We start from the raw sequence: 12,581 nt of genomic DNA, 5'->3' as shown, positions 1-12,581 counted from the left end.
GAAAACTGATACTTGATTTTTTTGGTAGTCATTATTATTCCTTCTGTTGATGTAAAACACTGATTAAAGATGAATCTTTCTGAGTTTACAGCAAACATTGAAAATATATAATTTCTCTGGAAAGAAGAAAAGCTCTATTTCAAATTTCTTGCTAGGGCTGTGCCAGTTTCTGGAATGATTATTTAAGTCCAACTGCTATGGTTGCAATAGGACAGTTCTTCATGATATACTCTACAGTTGCAACAGAGAATAAAGACTGGTGGAAAAGATTTCAACAGTGAATGGATTTTAATATTTTTCTTCCCAAGAATATGGCAAATCACTAGCTGCTATTTGCTCCTATGTGTGTGTAAATATTATGTGAATATATAAGCTTCAATGTACTAAGCATTAATTTTCTGTTTTTCAAGAAATAATAGATTTTATTTCCAGATGGGATATTATTAGCTTCTAGCTATCCTAGCTAGTCAGATATTCTAGTTAGTCACTGACTAACAGAGTATTCTAATAAAAAGCAGCTTAAATAAGCAAAACATGCTTATTTTATGGACATAAGCAAAAGCATGTAAGCATCAAAGCAAAAACTTGCCTTTAAATAAATATGTGCCATAATGCATCTCTGAAATAATTTCTGGGCAGAAAAAATCTGTCAGTGATAAATTTACTGTAGGTATTCAGTTTTGTCTTATATTGGAAATGTGATTTTCACCTCCATCCTAGTAATTTGATAATGATTATAGGATTCTTATTTTTGAGAAATCTACAACTACCTGTTTAGTCTTAACAGAGTAATTAGCCAGTTGCATATATTCAGTAAGGGCCACCAAAATGACATAATTTCCTGAAAATAGCCACAGAGTGCAATATTGTGCCCCAAATAACACACCAGTTTCTGCAAACTCAATGGAGGGAAATCTTCTGACTTGGTAAGATGCTATAGAGACAGCTGTTAACTGCTTGTCATTGTGGGGGGAGCGCATCATTTCTACATGCTTTTGTATTTTGACTAAAAGAGGGGAACAATTTTTCGAGAACTTTCAAGATGCAGAATCACAACGTGAGCTGTATTAAATTCTTTACTTTGCTCCTTGTTTGTGTTTGTACTGAATTTGCTAGTTCTTGATAAGTTCTAGGAATAATCGCATGCCTGTCCTGCAAGCACATCGTTGATGATTTAGGAAATTGATTTCAAATTAGTTGAGGAGCCATTCAGGTGCAAGCTTAACATGAAGACAAAGAGTTCATATGCCTACGTATAAATTGTTTTAGTTGCTTGTCACACACAAGGACATGGATGAAATAAGGGTAAACAGAGTAAACTAACATCTTGTCTGGCCAATCATTTTTCCAGTAGTGGCCATTTAATGGAAAATGCAACTCATTCTGCCCTAATAACATAGATTTTGAATGCAGTGAAAGAAAAGGTCCTCTGCAGTGCTTCAGGTAATATTTTTAGCAATAGCTCTTGAGGAGTTTTCAAGAAAAAAAAGTGGGTGGTCTTTCACAAGTGAATATCTTCATGCCCAAGTCAAGTTCCTTGGTTGTGTATGTTGAACTGAAGGTGAATGTACAATATCAGAATTGCAGATATTGAGGAAATTTACTCCTGTGTAAATATTGGCAGACAATGCCCAAGGGATACCTCGGTGGTGGGAAGCAGGCATATTTCCCTATTTTGTTGTATTTTGAGGCAAGAATGGTTATAGAAAGGAAGTTATCACAACAGCACTTTTTTCTGTGAAATAAGTACGTGCTGCCTTTGTGGGTGACCTTTTGCATTAGGGCTAGACATATTTCCACTTTTTTTTTTTTTTTCCCTAATACACTAAGTATTCTTAAAAATTAAATACTTTGTATGGGAAATTATGAGGGAGGGCAGAAACCAGGAATAGACTGATTTTGGTTTGTTAGCTGTATAATATGAGGGATCATGTTTTGACTGAAGTGAGATAAGTATTTTCTCAATAAAGACCAATGCATATGGAGACTGAGTTTGCTGTAAAATGTAATGGTGAGTATCTCTACTTTGCTGGAAGTATATAGATAGTTCCATTTTTACCACTGTCATCTTTGGTGTCATTTTGTTTTTTCATCCCTTTTTGGGTTGTTGAAGTCTATTGCCTAAAATTTCAAGGTTAGCTTTTCTCTGAGTATTCTGTATTCTGAAGTTTTTTTTCAATGTGAACATATGCATTATAGCAAAAGCCATATTAAACAAGTGTTCAAGAAGAAGGTGTGGAAAGGTGAAAGGAGGTAATGAAACATTGAAAGTAGCATGTGCTTCACTTCTTCCATGTAAAATAATAAAGAAATTAATTTGAATAAAATCTGAAGTTATTATATGCTTTTGGATAATCAAGCTACTTTGTTCAATTGAAGTCCTTATGTTCAGTGATTGAAGTGTGTCCTGTCCTTCAGATGAAGGAAAGAGAAAGAATATTTTATTTCAGCACAAAAGGTATTTTGGATTTTCACTCTCTTACTCATCCACTTATTTTTCCTTTTTCTTCATTTTACAGCTTCTGCGATCCCAGATAATGGAAGGAGATCCTGCCTAAAGCTTAAGGTGTACGTACGACCAGCAAGTAAGTTCTTCAGATTAAGATTCTGAGGGTGGCTTTCTAGCACCTACTTTACTGTGTGGTCTAGTAAACAACAAATTAATTTTTTTACAGTTAAGTCTTGTGTCTGTTCTGTACATACAGCAATATTTGTGTTATGATTTTCATTGTATATATCATTTTTCATAAAGCTTTGTTTGAATTACTTGGCAGTTGCTAACTTGTTGTTTCTTAAACTTTGTACAAATGGAAGACTTTTACTGGCATTTGGACAAGTGCCACAGACTTTAAAATATGAATATGCCTAATTATGTATAGTAAATGGAGCGAAAAAAAAGAGAGGAAAAAAGGAAAGTGGGGAGTGTAAGGGTGTTTGACTAACATATTTGGCTGTTATCTCTATTTTGTTATAGACAGCTGTATGAAAACTATAGGTGTTCATGATCGTGTTTTCGATGTTAACGACAAAGTAGAAAATTCATTAGAACCAGCAGGTTAGTATGCTTAGAGAATCTCTTTTAACAAATGTGTGTATCCCTCTGGTGCTTCAGTACTTTTTTTTTCCTCTTCTCTCTGCATGATTTGCATGGTACAATTGCCCTGCTTTTGCACATTTCTAGCAGTGCTAATACAGCTTGTGGTATACTTCCTGTATCCTTGTTTAATGCAGGGAAGTAAAAATGTTGCTTTATTTGTTTTTTTTTTTTTGGAGTGACATGATTTAGCAAAATTTGGTGTGTGTCAGTGTAAAATTTCCATAAGTACCCTGGAGACACTGGCCCATCCAAGCCAAACACTCAGTATACTGGCAGCACACTCTATTTACTAATTGGATCCAAAGTTTTAGAAATAAAGTCAATGGGCACACTTCATTTGTTAGGTGGTTTCAAAAGACTTGCAGAAAAACAGGACCACTGTTTGTTGAATGGCAGTACATGATGCAGGTATGCAACTAACTGAGTTTTTAAAAAGAAACTAGTCCTTTGAAATTATATATAGTTGCATATGTACTTCATTAGGCAAAGTATCATTTTACATACATGTAGGCATACAAATTTCTCTCCTACTTTTATTGAAGCAAACTAAAGTTTTGGGGGGCTTTTCTTGCAAAATACTGCCTTAGGAATAAGGATGCTCTTCATCTGCCCAGGGCAAAGTTGCATTAACCTCCACCATCAATCAACCTAATGTGTTTCCATGTGGAAAGTGCATGTTTATTGTTTGTGTGGCTGAAGCTTGTGACAGATAGAAATGTATATAATTCTAGGGGCATGAGTAACCCAAATGACTCAAAAGGAGTTAAAATTAGGTAGGTATGTAGGAAATGTATTTGCAGGAGTGATAGATATATTAATTTTATATGCACCTAAACCCTACTTACATGTTGTATTAAGCCTCAAAAATGAAAATAAACATGCAAATACACAAATCATATCAGCAAGTATTACACATATATTGTTTAGTACATACCCTAAAGAACAGATTACTGAGATTTTTTTCTCTTATGTTGTTTGAATATGAAGTAACTTTCTCTTTGCATATAAAACAACATGTTAATTTTTTTTTCTTTTTTATATGCAGATCCTTTAATTAAAATTCATTAGTTATACATAAGTATAATAAGACTTTTACAATTTAGCTGATTTAAATTATTTACCTATGGATAAACAATAGAATTTATTATTTTTCTTTAAAATAACTTTCAGATCTTCCCTAAAAATTTGAAGTTTGCAAATCAAAGATGTTCTCTAAGTAAATCTAAATGCAAGGATAGTGCACTTACATTGGCTATATTTATACATTTATTAGCAGCATTCTTCTGCAGAAGACACTAGGATGTTCTCTCAGTGTCTCTACCTATGAATTTGAAACTCAGTGCACTTTTTTACATTTTGTGTTTTGTTGAACATGGTCTAATTAATGTGCCTGATATTGCTTGCAAAAGAGATCATCTGAGTAATACATGCCTGATTTTAGTAAACTTGATAGATAGAAGCAGAGCTTCTCACTTCCTACTGATTGGTTATAACTAGCTAACATCGTCACAAAAGCACATCATTAGAAAGCAGCAGGCAAACCAGACAAGCAAAATCAAACAAAGAGCATCCTGCAGTCTGAGATGGAATACTGTTTGTGTTACCAGGGGAAATAATAGCTTTAATGAGAAGGTTTGGTACCACAAAATTCCCACTCCTGATATCAATGAGTATTTGTATTATTAATTGGGCCAGTCACCATTAGATAATCAGTCACTCTGAGATGTGCCAACTGCTGTCACATTTCTCTGTTGTTGGCCTGTTAGGGTTGCTGCTGCCTTGGTGGATCTTGTTGCATGTGTTCCGTGTACTAATTTACATGTCTCTGACGAGCATCTTCTGCTTCTGTGCTCTCCCCTAGACTGGCATGGTCTTCTTCCACAGTAGACAGAAGAATCAGAAGGCAGGAGGGCCTTTAAAGGGTTTTTAAACCTTTGTAATTTTACTGGTTTTGTTCAAAAATTTGTAGGAATCTACAGTGATTGCAGTTTCACAAGTGGTGGAAGTAATTGGCTCTATTCCTATTCCTCCCCCTCTCTTTCTCCTTAATAATAAAAAAGAAAAAGGCCTTAAAAAATTGCAGCTGTGCATATCTGGAAGTTATACCTGAAGCGTGTGATGTAAGGCTGTGTGATCTGAAAAATTCATGGCTGTGAAAATAATTTTTTTCTGTATTGCTGGTATTCCCAGTGTTTAGTAGTGACATTCTGGATTTTACTCAGGAATCTTTTCCTCTTCTTCAATTGTCCTCAATGCCTCAAATGAAGCAAACCCTTTTCCCCAAGCCTTGAAGGCTGTGGAGTTATGACTCTGCACCTCCAAGGAAAATCATATTTGCAAAGTGATTTTCATAACTGCAGATGAATCATGTTCTAATATATGAGTGCAGCAACCTTGCAACAGCATTGAGAGAAATCCCAGATGATTTCTGAAAAGGAATCCCTTAATGTTACATGGAAATTAATTCTTCTGTGAAGAATGGCTTTATAAAAATGGCATTATAAAATGTCTCTGTATTTTTCATTTAAGAGAGGTAATCTTTTTATCTTAGTACTTTTTCATTGAGTTTTTCAGCAGTAGCCAGTGTTCCAGCTGTGGCAGTATCTGATAGTCAGTGAGAATGAGGATTTATTACTGCTATACACTAGTTCTGCCCTATTGTGTTTTAGTGCTGACTCACTGATGTAATTAGGCCAAAATTGTTGACATTTAGTGTTGCAAATTCAGACTTACTTGCAATTCTAGAGGTAGAAGGTAATACACATCATTCTCCTCTGTAGTTTTAGTTCATCAGCAGTGAGTAAATATTTCTAAATTGGGAATAGTTAATTTTAAATATATGAAAAGAGGTAGAACTGTCAACACAGGGGTATTTTCCCCGTAGTTTCTTAAATATGTTTTAATTGAGAAGCAAGCTTTTCTGAAGTACTCTATTGACATTGCAGTGTCACCCTAGTACAAGACTATAACTCAGAAGTGAAATGTGAAACAGCTTTTGGTATTGATGATTACTGAAAGTAGCATTTTCAGAAGCCAGCATGCATTGATATTTTTAGATTCCTTTGGAATAATTCTGGAGGAAAAGACTAGGGCCTCATTTGGCCCCAATATGCCCAGGAGGGTCTCCTTGCCATACATGGTGCAGAGCTTCGACTTAAGCCATTCCAGCCAGATTTTCCCAATGATGCCACAGAATCAAAGAATGGGTGAGGTTGGAAAGGGCCACTGGAGGTCATCCAATCCAACCTCTGTACACAAGCAGGTCCCCTAGAGCATGGTACTAAGGGTTATGTCCAGATGGGTTTTGACTATCTCTAGTGAGGAAGACTCCATACCCTCTTTGGACACTTTGTTCCAGTAAATAGTCACCCACACAGTGAAGTTCCTCCTCTTCAGGTGTAACTTTCTGTGCATCAGTTTCTGCCCTTTGCCTCTTATGCTATTGCTTGGCACTACCAAGAAGAGATGTCTCTATGTCATAAACATGAACATATTTACAGCTAATCAATGCTTGCTTTTCATACTTTTGCCTTGAGCAGCCTTATGTGATTACAGCATCAATTAGCGCTGGAGAAAGTACATGTGATAAATTGCTAATTTGGTTTACTGTGCACCTTGCTGTGTAACTGAGCTGGGGCTGAAGAGCCTATTAACCTAAATTATGCTAAGTGTTCTTCTGATTTTGTGCTAGGTGTCAAGGGTATGAAAGCTTGCCTGTGGCTAAAGCCAAGTAACATGAAAGGCTCCATGACAAAGCTGCATGGTAATCCCAGTGTCCTGACTCCTCTTCCCTTAGTGCCTCTGCTCAGGTCTCACCCAATGTAATCCTGGCAGTGCAATTTTTTGAGATGAGAGCTGAGACAGAAACATCATAGGCACATTGACATTTCTTATAAAATAGGGAGCTTATTTCATTAAGTAGGGGAGATACTATGCTGGAAACTTTGGTGTTCTCAAATAAATACAAAAACATTTTGAGGCTACTTCACACTTCCTAAAAAGGTTTGGCTTTTTCTTTTCATTTAGTAATGAAAAACAAGAGCTGATTTTTTTATGGCAAGCCCCAGACTGATTGCTTTATGCATAGCTAAATTAGATAGCTTTGGATATGGAAGATATTTGCTACCTTGTTGTCTTCTGCCACTAATGCATAAGCATGTTTTCCTAACTCAGCTGGTTCTTTTTTCATTAGTTCTAGTAGCATATATGTAAATCTCTATTTTGTGTATCATGAAAGGTAGTGAGATTTTCCAGATTGAGTATATATTCTATAAAATAAGCGACTGTCATGTTTTAGTCTTTAAAATTTTATTTGAAGAAAGAAGGAATGATTTACATCTGCTCAGCCCTAGATGCAACATACTTCAGTGGAAATTTTGTGCATGAAAAGGGGGTCTATGCTTGGGCTTACAGGCTGTCATTTCAAATTCAGGAGCCAAAATCTGTAACCAAATAAGGGGACTAACTGCAAAATTAATTCTGGGCCTGCGCAACACTTTTGAAAACCAGGTGTTTTTATTTAGTTGCCTCCCAACTGATGTTGCTATCTAATGAGATATGCAAAGCTAGAACCACAGTGTTTTAGTGAAGAGGAATCTTTCATCCCTCAATCTGCTGAAATCCGACTTACTTTCTGTTCCTCTGGTCTTCAGTGGGAGTTTTGCCAGTAAGAAATGCAGGACTTGGCCCCAAGTTGGTTACATAATGAGATATTACACGCTTGTGAAAGTCAATGACAGCACAAGGTTCATTGCCCTATTTCATAAAGGCACTGAAATCTACTTAGAGTTGTCAGCTCAGTGAGAGTTTATTAAGGATGCAAAATCTCATTGGAATGTATGCTTTCTGTTTGAACAGATGATACCGTACATGAGTCAGCCGAGCCATCCCGTGGTGAGAATGCGGCACAGACACCAAGGATACCCAGCCAGCTTTTGGCAACTCTATTGTTCCTCCTGGCAATGCTTTTGATATTATAGCACAGTATGCTCCAGCAACCTGTCACAGAAAATCAAGGGTCTTGGAACATCAAAGATCCACCTAACTGCTCATCCCAGGAAAGGGACTTTATTGTTTTTGCAGATGTCAAATTGTTATTTTTCCCTTTTCTTCTCCCTTTTAGCCTGAACTCAGCAAAAATTTGAAGGGGATAACTAGCTTCAGCACCCACCCCTACCTACCCTCTGACTTTCTTAACCCCTCCATATAAATAAAAGGACTCCAAATGAAAATGCCAAACTATAATAGTGACACTAGTGATTCTTATTTTCTTCTGCATTCTCCTTCAAGAAGTCACCTCTGTTAGCTCACTGTGTCATCCGTATGTGGACAAGAAAGTGTAGTGGCAGATGCAGTCAGTGAGGGATAAGGAAAGTGAGTGAAAACCTGGGAGAGTCTTTCTCTGTGATACAATATTTATGCCTTCTCATTCAGCACTGTAAGATGGTTATGCAAGGTATTGTGTCACCATGTCAGGACTGGAGGGGAGATATTAAGAATGGACATAACACCATTTCCTCCAGAAGTTTCTAAATGAACAGGCTTCTGAAAGGGGAAGATGATGTTTCTTATGGGACTCTTGAAACATCTTTGACAGTAAAATTTTTGCTCACAAGTAAAAAAGCTTTCTTTGGTGAGAGGAAAAAGTTAGCACACAGCAGGCAAGGTCAGATTTAGGAAACTTCACTGGGGGTGTGAGTGCCTCTGTTATTTCGTTTTAAGGGGATAATGCACACCGGCTTATTTTATTTTAAAACAAATCACCGTGGTGCTAAAATTTTTTTCTTGAAATGCAGAGGCACTTTTGAGAATAAAGTGACCTTCCCCAGCACTCACTTAGTAGCTAATAGCCTTGGATGCTGCTCTGGGTGTTAATACATGCTAAAAGAGGACATCGGTGGCCAGAGGAAACATGTTTGGGACACAGGATCTCCAGTGTTCTCTTGATTTGTCTCTCCTGTAAGTTCTTCAATCATGGGAATAAATCACATGTAGAAGAAGCCAGGGCAGTCTAATAGCATTGTTTGGTGGGGGAAAAGAAAAGAAGTGTGGAATATTAATTCAGTGTTGATTTTTTTATCTTTTCCCCTTCCAGCACAGTTTGAAGAGTAGAGGAAATGTGTTTATCAGCTGGAGATAAACTAGATGGGCTCCCAAAGACTTAACAAAATATTTTTTTAAAAATCCACTAGAATAGAAAATGCATTATTTAGATATACTTTATGCTGAGAGTGAGTATATATGCTTGTCCTATTTAAATGTGAGAGAAGCGGAAACCCTTGATGCAATTAGGAGATGGGACTGTCTTGTTTGATGGAATTAGGAGTGACCCTGTTTAAGGAATCTGAGCCTTGGCTAACAAAACTTGAAAAAGTAATTTGCCAGGAAGTGCAAGCCTTGGGGTATTTTTTGGCTAGGCTGCCATGAAATTCAGACTGCTAAGCATAATCAGTGAAATTTCAGACCCAGACCGAAACACAGCTTTTCTGACAAAAACTATGGTAATTAAGTTAAAGGTGAAACAAAGTATGGAACATTTTCAAGCAAAACAAGACTTTTCTATATTAATTATGAAGAAAAATTCTAGCATAGCCAAATTGAGTGATGCCATTAGTGGACACCACTTCATAGACTTTATATTTTTAAATTAAAAAAAAAACCTCCAGAAGCTGAGGCAGGAGAGGGGAAAATAAATTTGATATGTAAAGGGAGGTTTTATGCATGCTGAGCTATGACCTGGGTTTGCCTGATATCATACATGTTCATGAATACAGGACCTATACTTACAGGGGGAATGCAGGAAATTTGCTCTAGTGTGAAATGCACAGAATAAAGATACACAGTCCAAACAGTGAGGGAAGTCATCATCTCATTACAGGCTGTATGGTACTTTGCTCTCTTTAAGGTGTATATACTTGATACACACACTAATACTTTCTGTAGGTAGAAATTAAAAAGCTTTGGATGAGGTGAGCTTAATCAGAATGCACCGTGTCAAATGGATTATTAACCAGAGTACCAATAATATTGCATGATGTGTAACAATATTAAAATGATTTACAGTAATTGCAGGCAGTCACACAAGTAGTGCAAATTTGATGTAGAAATGGTGACATTTATCATCCTTTGTCTCTGAATGATGTTGAAGATGTCCATTCACCCCAGAGCCTTGCTGAGTATGTGAGGGACAACACAAGTGATGATCCCCGGGCTGCCCAGCATGGCTGGGAGCAGCATTCCAGGCACTGCCAGTTTCATACTTAATGGCATTAGGCAATCCCAGTCATACCAAGTACATAAATGTCGGTGGGTTTTGTGTTGTGTTGCAAGCCTCTGGATGCTTTAAATGCAGATGTTGCTGAAAATTAAGGAGTTTGTTGCTCCCTTACCCTTCATCTACCCCTGCTCGAGTCTGAGATACTGATTCTCCCTAGCCTTAGTGGGTTACTTACACCCATGACCTGCACTCCTGGCTGCCAAGGGCATTGCAATGTGAAGCAGGCAAAATAGGGATCAGTCAGTTTAGTGGATACTGTGTATCCTTCAATAGACAAGGTAACATTTTGTGTTAGTTTAGAATATTGTTTTGTACTGTACTTACCTGGATGGCAAAGGAAAGACAAGTAAAACTTAAAGCTATGTTCTTTAAATTCTGTATTATTAGCAACCTCTGTTGTATATAGTGTTTGATAATAAAGTATTAATTTGATTCTTATGTCTTTTGTAAGTGAGAACAATAGACTTTCAGGATATTAAAATCACGTGTTGATTACAAGACAGAGCTTTGAAGCATCAAGTGTGATCATGGCTGAGAACTGAGAGACAAGTGGCCATGACACTGCAGCATACAGGACTCATCTTCAAAAATCGTTCATCTGTTGCAAGACTTCACAATGTCAAGACCTAGAACAACATGACTTTTGATGATCAATGTTTTGTCCTCGGTGTTTAAAGGTCTTATGTTGGAGCCCTGTGGTTTCTGTGTTAGTTTTGTTCTTTTGTATCATGTTTGTTTCTAAAAAGGCTTTGGGGATATAATGGCTTTTCTGTTGTTTGTTTGTTTCTTTTTAATTTTTTTTTCCTCCTGTTTTCCTTCTGGATTTGTTCCCATGAATAGTTTCTTCCAGAAGGGATCTTGCCAGTGTCATGTGCGATATATGTATGTACTTGGTTCCAAAAGAACTAGAAACAAATTTGGGAAGTACTGAGAGTAGTTGAGTAGATTGTTTCCTTTCTTCTATAATTGTGGAAGGAAAATGGTTGTATTTGTACCTGTTGATTCCCACCCCTAGCCCTCAAAACTGAACTTAATCCATTGCCTTATGAGTGCAATGGTTCAGTCACTTTCAGAGGTTTAGAGTATTAACTCTTCCCATCTTTTCCTTACACTTGGATTTTGTAATCACCAGTTTTAATGTACAACCCTCCACACTTCTCTTCCCTCTTCCTGCCCTGCCTCCTCTCCCACCCTCCTCCTTTTTTAATTTGGAGCTGTGAATGGGCAGATCTGTTTCTGATCTGGCATCACTGAGTTTTTCCCATGCATTCGCCCTCGAGCTTCTCAGATGTGAGACAAATATCCCTACAATAGGCTTGCTGCCATTGTCTGTACAGTTTAATAGATGCTGGCATGTTGGAGGTTACCCATGAGTCTGCGAAATCCGCTTACCATGCTTACTCTTGACACTCCATTGAAGACACTCATTGTGTACGCATCTGGGTATGAAAGTCCAGCTCAGTGTGGTCCTGTGCTTGTACTGCCCTGCTTTGCAGTTTCTTTGCACTTATTCATTGAGTGCTGTTTTTGAAATGCTTACATGATATAAACTTAAAAGAAAATGTTAAAAAAAACCCCACCCAAATGCCCTGCCCCATGAGATCTGTATTTGTATATACACGTGTCCGTACAATTATACTTAAATAAAATTAAAGATTTTCATCATTTTAATTGGTTCTTTTAGACTATATTTTTGTTTCATTAACTGCATTTTCATTTTGTGGTCTGTTTGTACCTACCTTACCCAGAATCGTAGAATGGTTGGGGTTGGAAGGGACCTTCAGAGGTCTTCTAGTCCAATGACCCTGCAATAAGCAGGGATATCTTCCACTAGATCAGGTTCTGCAGAGCCCCATCCAAACTGACCTCAAATGTTTCCAGGGACAGGACAGGCAATGAGAGGAGTATGAATGGGAATGGGCAAAAAATTCACATTACGGGCTTATCAACTGAGTACCTAGAGCTGTAACTACCCTGGCAGATCTCTGCTCTTCACACTTTTTAATGTGTTTAAAGCTCTTCGAAATAATTAAGAGGGTAAGGAGCTGTGTCAGCCAAGTGCTGGTGCATTACATTGTCACTTTGCCCTGCTCTGGGCCTTGCAAGTGATCTTCCTCCCCTGGATAACAAGTGGTTGTAAGGTGCAACTCTTACTTCTTGAAGAGTAGAGCCAGCCCCAGAGTTATGCAAATAGAGCAGGTCCCCCTC

The 12,581-nt window shown here is 37.4% G+C and overlaps 1 protein-coding gene across 1 annotated transcript in view; it reads left to right on the top strand.

Moving 5' to 3' along the window:
• Positions 1-12,044, top strand: part of EFNA5 (ephrin A5) — a 207,228-nt gene extending 195,184 nt beyond the window's left edge. The window contains exons 3-5 of the mRNA XM_054003904.1: positions 2,520-2,585; positions 2,975-3,055; positions 7,955-12,044. Of these exons, the coding sequence (XP_053859879.1) occupies positions 2,520-2,585; positions 2,975-3,055; positions 7,955-8,076 (269 nt within the window). The 3' untranslated portion in view covers positions 8,077-12,044. The remainder of the gene's footprint in view (positions 1-2,519; positions 2,586-2,974; positions 3,056-7,954) is intronic.
• Positions 12,045-12,581: the final 537 nt, after the last annotated feature.

This window comes from Vidua macroura, chromosome Z (genome assembly GCF_024509145.1).
Source record: "Vidua macroura isolate BioBank_ID:100142 chromosome Z, ASM2450914v1, whole genome shotgun sequence".
NCBI lineage: Eukaryota > Metazoa > Chordata > Aves > Passeriformes > Viduidae > Vidua > Vidua macroura.
Note: the sequence above shows the minus strand (reverse complement) of the source record. Positions and strands in the feature narration are given on the sequence as shown.